This window comes from Populus trichocarpa, chromosome 15, assembly GCF_000002775.5.
Source record: "Populus trichocarpa isolate Nisqually-1 chromosome 15, P.trichocarpa_v4.1, whole genome shotgun sequence".
NCBI lineage: Eukaryota > Viridiplantae > Streptophyta > Magnoliopsida > Malpighiales > Salicaceae > Populus > Populus trichocarpa.
In genome coordinates, this window is record NC_037299.2 from 670,926 (window position 1) to 689,705 (window position 18,780).

The window sequence follows — 18,780 nt, forward strand, 5'->3', positions numbered from 1 at the left end:
ATAACCTTCTTAATTGTTTCAAGTTATTTTGGAGGCAAGAAAAATGTTACACAGAAATCAGAACATAACAAATTTATTCCAAACCAACCGTTAATAACTGTTTTTCCCTCCAAATAGAGAAGCCATAGAAAATATGAGAGCAAAAAAAGAAAAAGAAAAAAAATCAGCACCCTTTCTCTCTTTGCCTGTTTATGCAATAATCTTCTCTGGTTTGACTTAACAACTAGCTCCTCTGCTGCTTCAAGATGGGAAGGGTGGTGGTTTATGTCCTCATAACCATAGCCTTTATTGTCTTCATGACCTTTTCTCCCATCAACAACCACGGTCGTACCACTCCTGGCCTCAACCGCCGTCTTGGTTCCAAATTTTCAATGCCAGATTTTGATCCATTAGTCGTAAAAATGCAGAGATTAGCCGAGGAAAAAGGTTACACCGGCGAGGGTGGTGCGATAAATTTGGAAAACAATGGCTATGCCAAAGAGGTTGAGGATGCTGATGAGTATCTAAGTGATGATGGAAGGTTAAACATTACCTTAAGGTTACTTGTTTTATTCCCATTGTTAGACAAGAAACCTAGAGATGGGTTGATCAGCTTCGAGGAGCTAGAGGCATGGAATGTTGAGCAAGCTAGAGAACGCTTAGCTTATAGGACACAGAGAGAAATCCAATCTCGGGACAAGGATGGAGATGGAGCAATTAATTTCAAGGAATATTTGCCTCAATTTTCCAATGAAGATATAGGTGAAAGATTTTCGTCTACATGTTCATAATCAATTCTTGATACATGGAATTGTTTTTTTTAAAAAAAAATTATATATAACTATTGTGGTTAATTGGGTTTTGCATGCTGATTATGCGTGAATGAATGTTTTTGATTGTGCTGTGTGCCACCTTGTGTTTGATAGAGAGAAATGAAATGGGGCATGGTGAAGCTGGATGGTGGATGCAACAATTTAGGAATGCAGACGTTGATCGAAATGGAACCCTAGATTTCGATGAGTTTAACAAGTAAAATATTTTTTATTTTTGTTTAGGGTTACCAGATTTGGAGGTTGACATTGTTCATGAAATCTTATAAACAGAAATCATTCTGGTTATGCAGCTTCTTGCATCCCGAAGATAGTAACAATAAAGATATCCAAAAATGGATTTTGAGAGAGAAACTCAAGTAAGTTGATTCTATAATTTTCTTAATTCTTCTTATTAATAGTTTCTTAATTGCTTGCTGGGCTGGTAAGTAATTCCATGATGATACGTGCTTCTTTCTTCAACTACCAGACCAACCTCTTCAAAATTTAATTTAATTATGCTGATATATATATATATATAACGGATATCTTTCTTTGAAGATGCAGGCGGATGGATGATGATCGTGACGGGAAACTCAACTTAGCAGAGTTCTCTATGTACGCTTATGATGGTAATTACAAGAGCTACGCAGAATTTGAACCTAATGTAGCTAGAGTTGGCACTGCAGAAGAGAAATTTCTTGAGCTTGATGTGAACAAAGACAAGTCTGTCAATTCATCTCTTGGCCTAAGAACATTTCCCCTTTCCTTTCTTCATTAATCAATATTCATGTCGATCGGCTAATGTAACCTCACATTAATGTCGTACTGTTTTCAGTTTTTTGTCGGAGGAGGAGCTAATACCCATGATCCCGTACCTCAAGCCTGGAGAACTATCGTATGCTAAGCATTACACCAGCTACTTGATTCATGAGGTATGCTTGCTAGTATGAAGATCTTTTAAATTTATATTCCTATAATCCCCTTTCTTTTTGTTGTTTTAATTATAGTTATAAAATTCAACCCGATTCAATAATAAATTTGATAAGCAAGCATCAACCCGGATTAATTTAAAATAATATTATTTTAAGATTGTTTTTTTTTTTTTTAAGTTGAAAACACATTGTATTTGCTTTTTCTTGACTTTTAGAAAAAGTCTAGTATGGTATCACTTATAGTTTAACTATGTCAAATGAGTCACGAATTGATCAGGTTTGATCGGTCAACTTCTATTTAACTTGACAAGAAATTTGATCGGACTAGCTCCCAGATCAATGAGTCACTAGGTTGATCTACTAAGGTGAGCTGAATTTTAAGATGGCTAGCTTTCATATATAAAAAAGAAGTCTCATTTGGATTAGGTGGTTCGATGAGTTTTGGTTTTTCTTTATTCCTTCATGTTTTTTTATTTTTTCATGAAAATGTACACAACAATTTCTAATTGATGCTTTTGTTTCATGATCCAGACTGATGAGAATGGAGATGGTTATTTATCTATAGATGAAATGCTGAATCATGAATATACATTCTATGGGACATTTTTCCAAGACGATGAAGATTATGACGATGAGTTCCATGAAGAACTGTAAATGTTTCTATCATCCATTAGATGTTAAGTAGCAGCTCGGTCGCCATGGAAAGTTTTCTCTTCTTTTGTTACTCGATACCACCATGTAAAGTTTTATGCTTTCGAAGAGCAATTGAAATCTGATATGTGGTGATTTTTCAATTCTTTGCAAAAGCTCGCATGGCTGCCCAGTAGCATATCCTCTTCGATGCTGTCTAGCAAGTCTATATATATAGCATGGTGCATCGATCTAGAGGCAAAGAAAAATAAGTTATTACCAACAAAAAGATTTATTCATTCTTTTCCTCGAACGAAACTTGTGCATAAGGCTAGAGAATTTCTTTGTTTTCATTTCGCAGTTGTCGTTAAATTCATGTTATTATTGATACTACCTTTTGCCCAATCAAGAGCTTGGGACCAAGAGATTTCCTCTCTTTGTGGTCTCAGATTCAAACCCTGTGATTGCTTATATGATGGTCACTGGAGGCTTATATGGTCGTTAACTTCAGGGCCCATGGGATTAGTCGAGGTGCGCGCAAGCTGGCCCGGACACCCACGTTAAACTAAAAAAAAAAAAAAAGATTGTACCTACATATAAAATTGAAAGGTATAACTTAATTGATTAGATTCTAAATTTGTTTTTTAAAAATTACCAGTTCGAGTGCTATAAGTTTCATGTCAAAGAACTATCTCAACCCAATAGCTTAAGTTATTAGGTAAGGTCCCAGGATATGATTTATATTATTCTTTAACACACCCTCTCAAGTGAAAGCTCTTTGGGGTTGAAACTTGCACATACCCATTTTACCTTGTGTTTAATTTTTATCAAATAAATGAGGATGATGAGATTTGAACTCGTGATCGCTTGGGCATCAAGGCCCTGATACCATGTCAAAGAACCAACTCAACCCAATAACTTAAGTTTTTAGATGAGGTCCCAGGATATGATTTATATTATTCTCTAACACTTCAGAGTTACTGAATACTTATATAGTCGTTAACTTCAAGATCTCGGAGGATTAGTTGAGATACACGTAAACTAGTCTGAATACCCACACTACAATCAACAACAACAAAAACAAAAAAAAAAAAAGATTGTACCCCTCTCTCTCTATATATATATATATATATTTTGGCCACCGCATAATCAAAGCTTATTTGAGGTATTTTTTTGGCATGACCAAATCAATCTATCTTTTATATGTTAATTCATAATTTAATCTAAACTGAATTTTATATTAAATTATTTTGAATATTGATTCGTTTAAATCTAAATAATTTGATAAATTATCTTATAACCTGGTTAATAAAAAAAATTTGGATAAGATCTTGTCAATTTAAAATAATTTTTATTTAAAATTATATTATTTTAATATTTTTTTTAAAAAAAAAATTTCATCCAAAACGACGTGATTTATAATTATTCCCGATAGCTCAATTAGCAAGGGAAGGAACTCTCATCTCCTTCCTCTGTCCAAAATTAGAAAGTCTATCGATTTTGTTCATCAATACAAACAACAAATTAGAAAATATTAAGGATAGGGTCATGGCCATGGCTCGAAAATCTCTCCTGTCTTTGTCATGTTGATTGGCATCCATTGAATTAAAAAAAAAAAAAAAGTGATTTATTGGACCGTTGATATTCTGATTTTTTTTCTTTGAAATTAATGCAATAAATCAGCATAATTTAGTTGGTATGGTAATTATTGAACGAGTTGAGTAATGATTTTTCTAAGAACAAAATTGATTGCTTTTCGGTCAATATTCATGTCTTTATTTCAAATTTATTATAATTTAATTGCTAAGACTTTTTTGCTGTACGCCGCTTTAAAAAAAAAAAGACTTTTTTGCTCTACTTTACATTTGTATATTTTTCCATTATGTTCTTGTAATATGTAAAATTCAGTTTTTTTTTAAAAAAAATATATAACAAAAAAGCTAAAACAAAAAATAAAAACACTTCATATCAACAATATAATTACTATTTAGCCTTTCTAAAAAAAACCCAATAACGTTGGTTGGTGTAGAGGGTATCTCAGTCTTTTTAATTAATCATTATAAGATTGATCAATGTAGATGTATTTTTTAATTTTTCGATACAATAAAATTATTTTGTTACTCTTAAAAGTGAAATCTTTTTAACTTGTATGCAAGTGCTAATTATGATATATTATTGATGATATATTATTTTTTTTTAATTTGGTTCTTATTTTGATTTTAAATTTTTTTCTTGAACCTATTGCACAATTTTTATTTGTTTTAATTTTATTATTCAATCCAAATTTATGATATATTAATTTTTTTAATTTGATCTATATTCTTTTGATTTTTTATCCTTTTTTAAAGTGCATTTTCTTTTCAATTTTACAATTCAATAAAAATTTATAGTTGTCATCTAATTCATTTTTATTTCAATTTCAATTCTTTTCTTTCAATTTCTATTTTTAGGTTTGGATCCTTTCGTATAATTTTTTTTTTATTTTATCCTTAATTGGTTGGGAATTGAGTTTCACTAGTTTTTCACGTATAGTGCATCTAATCTAATAACCTAAGTTACAAGTTTAAAAAGTTAACACGGGTTGGATTTTTTTTCCTATTTATTTTCTTTTTTTATTTCATTGTTCAAAATTGTTTTTTTTTAAATGGACTTTTGCGGTTTTCTTTGATTTCTTGTCTATAATATTATTATGATCTCATGACATGGGTTACAAAATTTAGTGGGTTAACTCGAGTTAACTCGTCTTTATTATCTAGGTTACATGTCTGTCATGCTAGTTCGGGTTAACTCGGACTGTTTGTTATCCTTTTTTTACCTAATTTTATCTCTCAATGTTTAATTAGTTAAAAATTAAATTGCTTTATTTTTTCCCAATCTTTTTTTCTTTAAAGAATTTTAGTCCATTTAGTATCTTGACTATTTTTTTATTATATAATTAAAATAGAACCAACATATTTGATTGAATTTGTAAATTATATCTCGTTGATTTTTTTTATTTAAAACATTCTTGCAACACATAAGTATTATTTCTTTAAAAAAATAAAAAAATAGAGCTGTCCAACACATCGCCAGCCCTCGTTCGTATTATGTTTTTCTAAAAGTAAAAGGTACGTGCTTTCTAATGCTATTGTTTTTTTTAAAAAAAAAAAATGGGAAAAAAATTCAAAAAAAAAATTCTTATTGCATTTCCAAATCAGAAGCCAACCAAAAAAGTTGGATTACGAATCAAACCATCTGGACCCAAGTCACAACTCCACAAAGCCACCCCAAATTAACCACCACCGTTGGATTCACACATATCACCATCATCAAACAATATCCAGCCATTGGCATAACACACAACTTTCACTGACACCTGGAGCCCACACCCTAACTTCCTTTCCCCAAACACCAAGTTACTGTACCTAAACCTCAATAATTCTCCAATCACCAATCATATTCGTCAATACGATGACTTTTTATTCCCACTTAAACTTTTGACTAGCGATTATTTAACAATGGGAAAACTACATTCAAGCCCTCCAACTATCATATATTTTTCACTTAGGCCCCCAATCCACTAAGCATTTTAATTACATCACTATATGTCATAATTGAAACACTCTCTAGTTTCTACCTTCCAGCCAACCAATATCAGTTTATGTGTTGTCAAACATTTTTGAATCAATTAAATATATATATATTGAATTCATTATGTAAATATAAGTAAACCATCCTAATGAATTCAAGATCAAATATTTTGTTATAACCTTTTTTTTATTCAAACATAAGAAATGCATTGAAAATAATAAATTCTTTGATCATCGTAGTGCTAGCGATATTTTTTGTTTTTTATTTCTAAAATAAAAAAAAAATTTACGATTATGATGTATAATAATTTCATAGTTAAGGGACGGAAGGTGATCAATCTTGATACCCAATCAAGACTTGTTGAATAATTATATGGACCAGAATGTAGTTTTCCCTTTAATTATTTTAAAAACCAAAAAAGGCCAGCAAAAGTGGGACCCACTAAGTAATCAAGGCTTGTAGCAGAGGATAACTCCCATTTTTAACATACTAAGATTTCCCTTTGTATTCAAATCCAGCTTCACACATCCGCGTCCTCTCTCTCTCCTTTTTCTCTCTCTCTAAAAACTCTCTCTCCTAGGGTTTGAAAGCGCCGTTCTCTTCTCTCCCTCGCCCTCTCACTCTCCACAGGTGATAATTAATTTCTCTTAATTCACTCTCGAAATCGCTTCATTGTTAGCTTAACTAGGGTATTATTATATTGATTTAGTCACTCGATCTAATCCATTGGATCTGAATTTTTTGTTTTTCACTGATTTACTGTGATTCATTTCTAATTGGGTTTATTGATTCTGTTGAATTTTGATTCAGTTTTGAAGCTTTACTGAATCTGATTTGATCGGGGTAATTTTTTATTATTATTTTGGTTTTTTTCTTATACTGCTCTGTTTTTAGTGAATTTTGATTGATTATGATTTCTGGGGTTTTAATTAAATTCACAGATTGAGTGTAATTATACTGATTTTAGCTGTAATTATTTTGTGATCTACATCATAAACTTTTGAGCCTTTTCCATTTATTGATTCGATTTGCTAGGTTTGAATTTTTTATGTTGGATTTTGGTGTGTTTATGGTATGGTATGCTATGAATCGCTTTTGAAATGCGTTTTTAATTGCTAATTGACTGTGAAATTAACTGCATTTAGAAGTTTGGATGTGTGTGACTAATGAAAGTTTGATACTTTCAGGTAGAATATGGCGATGGAAGTGACCCAGGTGCTATTGAATGCCCAATCTATAGACGGGAATGTGCGGAAGCATGCGGAAGAAAGCTTAAAACAGTTTCAGGAGCAAAACCTGCCTGGTTTTTTGTTCTCCCTCTCTGGAGAGCTAGCGAATGATGAGAAGCCTGTTGATAGCCGTAAATTAGCAGGCTTAATACTTAAAAATGCATTGGATGCAAAGGAACAACATAGAAAGCTCGAGCTTGTTCAAAGATGGTTGTCGTTGGACAACAATGTTAAGGGTCAAATTAAGGCGTTTTTGTTGAAGACCCTTGCTTCTCCTGTACCGGATGCACGGTCAACTGCATCTCAAGTTATTGCTAAGATTGCTGGGATTGAGTTGCCTCAGCGACAATGGCCGGAGCTGATAGGATCACTTTTATCTAATATTCATCAGTTACCTGCTCATGTCAAGCAAGCTACTTTAGAGACTCTTGGATATTTGTGTGAGGAAGTCTCACCTGATGTTGTAGATCAAGACCATGTAAACAAGATACTTACAGCAGTAGTTCAGGGCATGAATGCATCTGAAGGAAACAATGATGTTAGGCTTGCTGCAACCCGAGCACTGTACAATGCACTTGGATTTGCTCAAGCAAATTTCAGCAATGATATGGAGCGTGATTATATCATGAGAGTGGTCTGCGAGTCAACACTGTCCCCAGAAGTGAAGATACGACAGGCTGCTTTTGAGTGTTTGGTCTCTATTTCATCAACATATTATGAGAAATTGGCTCCTTATATTCAGGATATCTTTAACATCACAGCAAAAGCTGTGAGGGAAGATGATGAACCTGTAGCTCTTCAAGCAATTGAATTCTGGAGTTCAATATGTGATGAGGAGATAGATATCTTGGAAGAATATGGGGGTGATTTCACTGGGGATTCTGAGATTCCTTGCTTTTACTTTATTAAGCAGGCTCTCCCTGCTCTGGTCCCTATGCTGTTGGAAACTCTTCTTAAGCAAGAGGAGGATCAGGATCAAGATGAAGGAGCTTGGAATATTGCAATGGCTGGCGGAACATGCCTTGGTTTGGTTGCAAGGACTGTGGGAGATGATATTGTGCAACTTGTTATGCCATTCATTGAAGAGAACATTACAAAACCAGATTGGAGGCAAAGGGAGGCAGCGACTTATGCATTTGGCTCAATCTTGGAGGGTCCTTCCCCTGACAAGCTAACACCTCTTGTTAATGTTGCATTGAACTTCATGCTTACTGCATTGACCAAGGATCCAAATAACCATGTGAAGGATACAACTGCTTGGACCCTTGGTCGAATCTTTGAATTCCTTCATGGTTCAACTGTGGATACACCAATAATTACTCAGGCAAATTGCCAACAAATTGTCACTGTGCTACTTCAGAGCATGAAGGACGTTGCCAATGTAGCAGAGAAGGCATGTGGTGCCCTCTATTTCCTTGCCCAGGGTTATGAAGAGGTGAGCCCATCATCTCCCCTTACTCCTTACTTCCAAGAAATTGTCCAGGCACTTCTCACTGTTACCCACAGAGAAGATGCTGGCGAGTCCCGATTAAGGACTGCTGCATATGAAACGTTGAATGAGGTGGTGAGGTGCTCAACTGATGAAACCGCACCTATGGTGCTGCAACTGGTTCCTGTCATCATGATGGAGCTTCACAATACTCTTGAAGGGCAGAAGCTTTCTTCTGATGAGAGAGAGAAGCAGGGTGAATTGCAAGGGCTTCTCTGTGGTTGCTTACAGGTCATAATTCAGAAGTTAGGCTCCTCTGAGCCAACTAAGTATGTGTTCATGCAATATGCAGACCAGATAATGGGACTCTTCCTGAGGGTTTTTGCTTGTAGAAGTGCAACAGTGCACGAGGAGGCCATGTTGGCTATTGGAGCCCTTGCCTATGCAACTGGTCCAGATTTTGCCAAATACATGCCAGAGTTTTACAAGTACTTAGAAATGGGCCTTCAGAATTTTGAGGAGTACCAAGTCTGTGCGGTTACTGTTGGTGTGGTGGGGGATATTTGCAGGGCATTGGAAGATAAAACTTTGCCTTACTGTGATGGTATTATGACTCAGCTTCTCAAGGACTTATCAAGTAACCAGTTGCATAGATCTGTGAAGCCTCCCATTTTCTCTAGCTTTGGCGACATTGCCCTGGCAATAGGAGAGAATTTTGAGAAGTACTTGATGTATGCCATGCCCATGCTGCAGAGCGCTGCTGAGTTGTCTGCCCACACAGCTGATGCTGATGATGAAATTACTGAGTACACAAATTCTTTGAGAAACGGAATTTTGGAGGCATATTCTGGAATTCTTCAAGGTTTTAAGAATTCTCCTAAAACTCAGCTCTTGATTCCTTATGCACCTCACATCCTGCAGTTCTTGGATAGCATGTACATGGAGAAAGACATGTGAGTTCTTCTGAAATATACTCCTTTTCTTCTTTTTTTGATTATTTATAAAATGTGCACGTGTTTTTCTGGTTAATGACTTGTAAGCTCTCTGTCTGCAGGGATGATGTGGTGATGAAAACTGCTATTGGAGTCCTTGGAGATTTAGCAGATACACTGGGAAGTAATGCTGGTTCTTTGATACAGCAATCTCTCTCTAGCAAAGACTTTTTAAATGAATGTTTGTCTTCTGATGATCATATGATTAAGGAATCTGCCGAATGGGCCAAGTTGGCCATCAGTCGTGCCATTTCAGTTTGAGGTTATTGCTATTCGGCATGTTCTTTCCTTTTAGAAGTCCCTGCATGCATTTGGGTGTATTGAGTCGGGGTCCTGGGTTGCATTTGTGTCAGGTCATCAGTCGTCTGCTATTTTCAGACAATGGAAGTCACCGGTCTTCAGGTTGTCACTAACTCTTGCATCAGCACTGTGAGTTTGGGTTCTCGATTCTGTCATGGAGAAGAAGTGGGTGGGGGTTGCTTTGAAGAAGTGGGTGAAGGTGTCTGTCAAAAAAGTCCAATAAATTATTGAGTATAGAGAATAGAATTGGTGGAAATGGGGGGGAGGCAACATCCGATTTGCTGAGTAAATACAAGTCAGTCAACACCGAGTCATTGGCTGTTTGTTGTTCCTTGAAATGGTTGACCTCTTCTTGTCAGACTAACCATACTGCCTTGGTCATCGTCTCCGAAGTACCTTAGGTTGTTGGGATGGATATCTGCGAGTCAGGTCAAAGTTTTGTTACACTTGAAGACCACCTAGGTGCTGCACAACAGAAGACCCAGATTTCATTCCTGATTTCTTCTGCTCCTCGTTCTTTTTGTTTCTTCATGTCTGTATCAGTTTATCATAATGTCAGTCATGGTCAGGTTGTATTTTTAACTGTTGCACTGTTTTGGTATACATGGTTGGGGGTCTTGCCTTCAACATATTATTGAGGGTATTGAATCCTGCATTGCATTATTCTTTTTTTTTTTTTTTTCATTGTCTTCATAGGTCTCAAGTCAAATGTTATATACTTTTTGCATAGTTGCATTCATTAAATCATATACTCTTCTGCCCTCGTTTTTCCTTTTCTTTCTTTTCACAAATATAGGTTTCATCTGTCAGAATGTGTAATATTTTGGTAAGATGTCATGTCATGAACTGTGGTGACATTGTAAGGATTGAATGTCGGCCTTGCGATTGTATTCTGTTTGCTTCATCTATGAAGCAACACCATGGGATTTCTGGAATTTTTTGACATTTTGGCCCCAGAAATCTCGTTAGAAGTTTCCTTTTCTTGTTTTTGCTTGAAAATATATTGAATTTGTAAATTTAATCTTGAGTTTTGCTTCTGATATTAAAAAATAAAATAAAATAAGTTCTCGAATTTGCTTGGATTTTACATTCTAACATGGGTTCCATGCCTTCCCTAATTATGTTAATGATTTCGGGTATGTTTGGTAGTGTGGTAGCGGTTGCTTTTCAAATAATTTTTCGTGTCGAAATGTATAATAATGATTTTTTTTTATTTTTTTAAAATTATTTTTGATATCAGCACATTAAAATGTATAAATTGTATTAAATTTTAACCAAAAAAAATAAATTTTATAAGAAATGCGGTTTCAATGCCAAACGCTTCCTTCGTCTGAAACATCACACAAACAATTGCTATGAGACATTAAAATAATTTGGGAATGTACTCGCTGTTTTAGACTGTTGACAGCAGCTTTTCTTAACCAAAATTTCAATTCAATGTTCTTCCATGAAAATCTTCCTTGAATACCATTTTAAAAATGATTTGATAATTAATATTTCTTTAGTAATTATTATTTTAAATAAAGGAGTTGATTACCGGTTCTAAATACCTTTTTCACAATAATTTTTAATTGAAAAACTATTGAAATAATTTAACAAAACTTTAATGCATGTGGTGGAATAAGTAATATACATGGTTTCCTATGGATTCTAAATTTACTTTTATGCCTCTTGGTAGAAAAATTGATATATTAGTATATGAAGGGTATGTTAATCTTTTATGCTGGCTTAGTAATCATTAAAAGATTGAACATAAGTATTATTGTTTTTTTATATTATTTTATATATTAAAAATACTTTTTTACCCGGGGATCAACGAAATTTAAACATGTTGATGAAGGGTATCTTTTTACTTTGTATAATCTTTAAAACAAGTAAAATATTCATGAGACAAAATAGTTTCTATGCATTCAAATTTTCTTTTTAAAAAAATTGTTTTGTTTTGTGTTTAATTTTTTATTTTACTTTATACAAGTAGATTTTGTTTTGTACAAAAAATAGTTATTTTGAAATAATATTTCTTATATATTTGGTCATGCATACTCCTTTTCTTTTTATTTTCTTCACTCTGTTTCATATATATTTTTATTTCTATTATCTTTTATTGATTTTAATGAACAAATTTAGTAGACACAAACCAATAAATATCTCATTTTGCAAGATCAAATATCTTGATCTACGTTCATCTCTCAATTTTCAAGTTTCTCTTTTAGTTATTGTTAACAATTATTTTTATTTATTTACATAGATGATTATTAGATGTTTGAATAAACTTTTTGATTTATACTTATAATTTTTATTATGTAAAAAAAAACATATCAAAATAGTTTTCATACTCGAGTTTTTTTTTTCTTTTGAGAAATAAAAATCTTGACCCACTACGGAGCGTATATCAAATCAAATTTTTAGTAAACATGATAAGTAAATTTGGTAATTCATTGGGTTGGTTGCTAACTTACATTGAGTTTCAAATTAAATTGGTTGGGAATTGACATAATCGACTTGATAGGTCAAAACCTATAACTCGATCAAAATTCAATTTGAATTTTTTAGAAAATCTTCAAAACAATGTTGTTTTAATTTTTTTTTCTAAAAAAAAAAAATTAAAAGCATTTTGGGTTGATCTAGATCAACATATTCAATGTATGACTTGAACTTTATATCGGATCATAGGCCAGATTTAATAGCTTACTAGAACCCATCTTTGGTGAAAGATTTTTTAAAAAAAATTAGCACCGTTTCTATTAATTTTTTTTTGACAAAATAACTCAATTTATAAAATAATAGGCACAATAACATAGTTTATGCATGTCGCGTTTTAAAATCACAAACTCATAAAATTATCAAGTAACTTGCATGTTAGAGGTAAGTCATGGTTTATGAACACAACTTTTAATAAATATCATGTTACCTAATAATATTTTTAAAAAATATCATATATGAACTTTGACAAGTTTTAAGCGTATTGTAGTTTATTAATATTTTTACACAAGTATTATTTTATCAAAATCTTAAATTTTCTTATACTAATTAAAAAATAATATAAATTATATTTTAAATTCTCATCTAATAACTTAAACTTCTAAACTAAGATAATTCTTAAATATTATATCATAGTCTCAATCATCATCAAATGATCACGAGTTTGAATTTTATTACTTTTATTTTTTTATTAAAGTTTAATTAATAATATAAGATAATATATATTCGTACAAATTTTATACTTAAAAAACTTTAACTTAAAAGAATATATTATAAAAGAATATAAATTATTTCTTTAAAAACTTATCTAATATCTTTATTTTATTTTATTTCCCCAAGTGCAACACAAACCCCCCACCAAAGGAATGACAGGTTTTACTTTAAAGGTAGTTCAGAGAAGGTGGCAGAGTGAGCTATGGTGATATGACTGCCACCATTAATATCTAACGAAGCAATGAATGTGGCTGTGTTTTCACATTTTCTTTCCTCCCTCCTCTCCTCTGCTGTCCTCCATCTTAGCTACAGACACTATCTTTTCTTCCCAATCAGAAAATTAATTATTGAATTACAATAAAAAAATAAATAAAAATAAAAAAAGGGGTAAGCATCCTAAATGAACAGAATCTACCACTTTTGAGTTTTGACCGACAGATTTCATGGATTCTAGCTCTTCTTCTACAGCCATTTATCCACAACAATACGAATTCTGTGTCCAAGTAATTAATTTGATAAAAACATTCTTTATTGTTTAATAAATATCACATATATTATAATTAAGGATTTATAGGTGAACACTAATCTTGTTGTCTTATCTTAAAAAAAAAATCCAGATATTTGTTTTTTATACACAATACAACATATATATCAATATTATATATAAACTTTATTTTATTTCTAATTAGAAAAGATATTAAGATATTTTTTTATATATATAACTATTTACAAATCACATAAAACCATGACTAGTATAAAATAAATTTCGTAAAATCAAACTCTAAAATTGCTATATATATATATATGGCACATGTTATGGCATTGCACATTTGCTCCCATATGATGGAGAACTATAATTTTTTTTTAATTTAATAAAAAAAATATCTGAGTTATTATAAGGTTGAACTATATACTATATTTCTCTGCCAACATACAAATTGTCCCATTTATATACATCAAACAAAATCTCATATGAAAATTTGTGAACACAAATATATATATAGTTTATAAGAACGATAAGAATGACACATAAGACGTGCACACCTAGCTAATATCCACACATCACAAAATAAATTTATTATGGTCCTCAAAGGGAGAGGATGATGACCTTTTCTTTGACTTAAAATAATTCTTGCTACTTATTATTCGGTTCCCCATAATTGATGTTATTTCATAGAAACTTCCTTTGAAAACGTCCATTTCTCATCAATAACCCCCTTTATATTTATATTTGGTTGTTCTCCACCATTGAATAAACCTCAAACCAAGGACCCAATTCCATGGAATTCCAGTTGTAAATTTGGTGTCTTGACGGGAATGTTAAATCATGGAGAATGTCTACCATGTTAATGATTATTGGATTTGAATAAAATATACAAATGTTCCAAGATAAAAGAAATATATACACAAAAATACATAGATATATTTGGATAAATAGACTAACAAAAATAAAATAATTAAATTGTCATTGGAATAATCTTATAATGAGTTCTTGTACTTTTAAAATAAATAAATAAAACAGAAAAACATGTTATCTTTATCCTCACCATCCTTGTCTCTTAATTATATGTACCACAAGACAATAATCAAATATTACATAAGAATTCATTAATTAAATTTAAATTCAATAATTTAATAGCGATCAACATTAGATTTACTATAAAAAAATTAGAAAACACCGACAAAATATTCCGTCGGCAATAAACCAGTCATTGAAGTGCAATAATAAAAGATATTAGATTGATGTTCAAAACATAGACATTATAGCATCCCATGAATATATATAAACTAGCTAGGCATTGAAGTGAAACAACAAGGGCAATAATTTTGTTGTCCGACAACCTAGAACCTCTTCCAAAAGAATAGAGTTTTCAACAAGTTTATGAGTCAATTACCAACCTTATAAACACCATAATTACCAACATATTGTCTCCTCAGGGATGATTAACTGAACTTTTTGGTCTTAATTGATGATTAAAATAATTAGTACTGGTCCTAGTGTTGGGAGTTCAAAGAGTTGTGTTGTCTCCTCTTTTGCTAGTGCTCCTAGCTAGTCCCGCTAATTAATGCCTCACCAAAAACCAACTTCTCAAAATGCTTTCCATTTGATTTCATCTGTAGGCCACTCGCCATGTCTGTCTCCATCTTCTTCTTTTCTTTTCTTTTTTTACTTTCAAAAGGTCATGAAAGCCGAAACATGAGGATCAAAAGCATTTTTGCTTATCAAATTGTTGTTTGGTACCACGGAAAAAAGAGATCTTGGAGACGGATATTAAGAATATCCACTAGTACTGATCAATACTTGGTCGCAGGATAATATGGTTGACAATCCTTTCCATCTTGCCTAGCTCTCATTGAAGCTTGTACGTAGTGAGACAGTCGGCAAGACTTGTTCATGGGCGCTGAGCTTCAATATTTTTGGATTTTGGCTAATCCCATTCGTAATTTGATGAAATTAAATTATAATTTAGATATTGTAAATATTGGACTATGGATAAATGGGAAATTTTAAGGGTAGCCCCTCTTCTTTTTATAAGATTCTACTCCATTCCTTTTTTCCAGGTTTGAACTTTAGACCTTCAAATAGAAATTAATTCTGAAGCTTTAATTGGTACGTATACTAATTAATAATTAATTTCATTTTTTTTTATGGAAGATCAGTCATTTATTATTTATAGGATTCATATCTGTTTCATCATCACTTGACACGCTAATCTATATAAAATTCTAAAAAAATATTTATTCTTTCCACTAATCTATTGATGTTAATTAATTTCTCACCATAAATGATTAAATACCAAAATTATGATTTATTTATAATTAATGACCAGTAACAATATCAGACATGGGAGGAGGGGCGTGAGGGTCTCAAGTATTGGTTTTACATGGATGGATGGATGGTTGTTTAGTGCATGGTGGGACTGGGCACAACGATGAAATGAAGGAGAAAATGTTTCTCCTTTTGTCCTCAATCCTTCCCACCTACCTTTGAATATATTTAGGTTTCTCTTTTTCTTTTCTAAGTTATGGATTAAGATTTGAATTTGACAATGGACGAGAGAGTGGGGATGAGAGGTGGAAGGAGATGCAAGACTGTAGTGGTTTTGTAACTTGTGTTTAGTCGGGTTAATTAGGTTTTCATTTTTTATATGCTGGGTGAATTAAATATGATTTTTTTAGGTTTTATTTAGGTAAATTAGGTTTGGTTTACTCACTTTTCTAAAACTTTTTTCTTACCTGCTGATTTATATATATAAAATTCTATAAAAAAAAATCTCTTTCCATTAATCTACTGATGTTTCTTGCTATAATTAAATGATAAAACACCAAAACTAAATGTAAACTATATCTTTCTGATCTCTGTCATGTGTTGAGATGAATATTCAGGAGAATACCTAGATCATGGAGTTTTTTCCAGTAGCTTCCACTCAATATAAATCTCAGGGATGTGTGGTTCAAATTAAAGTAAATGGCAAAATGATGATGACATGAGATGAGTGATTCGCTGTTTCTTGTACAACATTCTGCTGTACTCTACTGAAAATCAAGGCTGATCGAGTACATACTAAAAAAGGCTTACACACCTATAGCTGAAAATGGTTAACACAGTTCAAGCCATGCAGAAGAGCTTTTGTCCACACATGCAGACAATTGTGCTGCTGCTTTTTTTTATGCAGCATAAAAAACAGTGAAGTTGACTTTAGGGTTGTGGGCTAAAAGTTAATGCATTTCTTCATCATTCTGTAGCTATTGGGTGGGTGCACCCCATCACCATAGCTCTTATGGCACTCTCTACCACTAGCCATAAAAGCCAACCTCCCCTCCTCCACTCTTGCTAAGGCCATAGCTCATATCCTCACAAAGAACTTCAAGATTTAGCCATGGCGCCTACTCTTAGGATCAAGACCTTTCTTTTATTGTCCCTCTTGCTCCTTGCTCCCTTATCATCTTCGGGTTTGTATATGTTTTCTCAACATTACCTTCAGTACCTCGTATTCTCAAAATTTAGATAATATAGCTTGACAAAGAGTGTTTATTTTCACTTGTAGGTTTGGTTGAAGGCTTCAAGGAAGGCATGCATCCACACAACTCATTTGTCAAGGTATACCTAGCTCCCGTTTTCTTCCTGAAATTTTTTCTATTTTGAGATAATTAATTTCTTGTTTTTCTTTCAAGTAGTGAGTATCTTTTGTTTATGCATTCTTTTAATAACCCAAGGATCTTGTCTCTTTGTAAAGGATGGCATCCATATGATCAATGCAAGGAAGCTTTTGCTGGATATGCTGGATTATGGTGATGCAGGAGCTAACCATAAGCATGACCCCAGGGGGAAAGCTGTTGTTGTTGGTGGCAAGAGCCCTTGACTCCTCTCGAACCATCAACTCTCCCTCTAGAGGTTTTGTTCGTGCATGCATGAGGAGATGTGTAATCTTGCATTTCAAAATGAATTTTATTTAGTAATGTATTATTATTATTATTATTGTACGCAGCCCACACAATTGTGGGACTAAGATAAGATTTTACGTTGTATAATTCTATGCGTGCATGTCAGTGCTGATTTGTGTATGAACTTCTCAGGCAATTGCTTATCTTATGTTCTAATAATAAATAATGAAGCAGAGCTGGCTTTTGCTACTTCATACAAGAGAGTCTCCAGCAAATGGAAGTTAAAGAGATGAGCTTAACATAGGAATTTTTTGCTGGTTCACAGAGTTGAGTTGTGGATTCCATGATCAGCACTTGAAAAGTACCATCATGACCAACCACTATCATATTTTACAGTTTATTAATAAAAACTTCTATCAGTATTTACATTAATAATCCATCTATGATTATTTTATTGATGATACCATGAACATAAAATGTTCGTCGGAAAAACAATTTTTAGTAATTTTTGTTTTGTCGGTGAGTTCGTTGTTAATAAATTTACAGATGATTTTATAGATAAAAAATACACGCAAAAAAAAATATTATTCTTCCATTCCGCTTGTAATAGTGTTATTAATTGCTTGGCTAGCTGGTGCCTATCATATCTATATAGAAATGGGGCTATTTAATTCACTAGCCAATATATTAATTCAAGGAATTCAAGCCTTAGCCACTTGCGTTAATAAAAGAAAGAATCCAAGGAAGAGCAACATGCATTATCTCACCAAAATGTGTTCTACGCACAGCAAACATATTGATTGATGAAGATACTGGGATATACAATCATGGCGGCCCCTACGTACGCAGCAGAACAATACAAAATCTCCTCTATTTTTCATTTTATCAACGAAAAAGCTAGGACTGTTAACCTTCTTTTTTAATTTCTGGTTCCTGAGGGGTGAGGTCAAGGAGAGCTGCATGAGTCAAGCACCATGTATTTTAATTCAAGATTTGAGCATTTGTCATAGATGTTAAGAAGCAGAAAGACCTAAAAACGAATCACTCTTGATATTAATGTTAACATCTTATTAGATTTGAATTTCTTTTCAAGAGTTTTCTTCGTTCCATTAATGACTATATATATATATATAGATTACTTGTATTTCACCTTTTCAGGTGTGTTTTATACACTCAATTCCTAGGCTTTATTAAGCCCATGACAAATAACCTAGTTAAAGGCCTCTCCTCTTCCATTCCTCCTTGTGCCAAAATCTTGCCTTGCCACCCACAGCTAACCAACAAGAGAATTGCAATGTCATTAGCCTCGGCGTTGTAGTCACCGTA

At 32.8% G+C, this 18,780-nt stretch overlaps 2 protein-coding genes across 4 annotated transcripts; both read left to right on the forward strand.

Moving 5' to 3' along the window:
- Positions 1–60: 60 nt before the first annotated feature.
- Positions 61–2,517, forward strand: LOC7464532 (uncharacterized). Of its 2 annotated transcripts, none has more exons than XM_024585981.2 (6): positions 61–741; positions 906–1,008; positions 1,103–1,168; positions 1,350–1,514; positions 1,627–1,723; positions 2,255–2,517. In XM_024585981.2, exons 1-6 carry the CDS (start codon positions 246–248, stop codon positions 2,375–2,377), a joined length of 1,050 nt encoding a protein of 349 aa, XP_024441749.1. In that variant the 5' UTR covers positions 61–245; the 3' UTR covers positions 2,378–2,517. The 2 variants fall into 2 exon arrangements, with proteins under 2 accessions (XP_024441749.1, XP_002321392.1); XM_002321356.4 differs by having other exon boundaries at positions 62–741; positions 1,356–1,514.
- Positions 2,518–6,412: 3,895 nt separating this feature from the next.
- LOC7475174 (importin subunit beta-1) lies at positions 6,413–10,645 on the forward strand. 2 transcript variants are annotated; one of them, XM_052447299.1, is made up of 4 exons: positions 6,437–6,553; positions 6,734–6,766; positions 7,111–9,534; positions 9,636–10,645. In XM_052447299.1, exons 3-4 carry the CDS (start codon positions 7,118–7,120, stop codon positions 9,832–9,834), a joined length of 2,616 nt encoding a protein of 871 aa, XP_052303259.1. In that variant the 5' UTR covers positions 6,437–6,553; positions 6,734–6,766; positions 7,111–7,117; the 3' UTR covers positions 9,835–10,645. The 2 variants fall into 2 exon arrangements, with proteins under 2 accessions (XP_002321393.4, XP_052303259.1); XM_002321357.4 differs by lacking the exon at positions 6,734–6,766 and having other exon boundaries at positions 6,413–6,553.
- The last annotated feature ends 8,135 nt before the right edge of the window (positions 10,646–18,780 follow it).

Coding starts and splice junctions, on each gene's coding strand:
- LOC7464532 (XM_024585981.2), top strand. CDS start 246: ATGGGAAGGGTGGTGGTTTATGTCCTCATAACCATAGCCTTTATTGTC. Junction 742..905: donor ATTTTCCAATGAAGATATAG/GTGAAAGATTTT, acceptor TGTGTTTGATAG/AGAGAAATGAAATGGGGCAT. Junction 1,009..1,102: donor GATTTCGATGAGTTTAACAA/GTAAAATATTTT, acceptor CTGGTTATGCAG/CTTCTTGCATCCCGAAGATA.
- LOC7475174 (XM_002321357.4), top strand. CDS start 7,118: ATGGCGATGGAAGTGACCCAGGTGCTATTGAATGCCCAATCTATAGAC. Junction 9,535..9,635: donor ATGTACATGGAGAAAGACAT/GTGAGTTCTTCT, acceptor CTCTGTCTGCAG/GGATGATGTGGTGATGAAAA.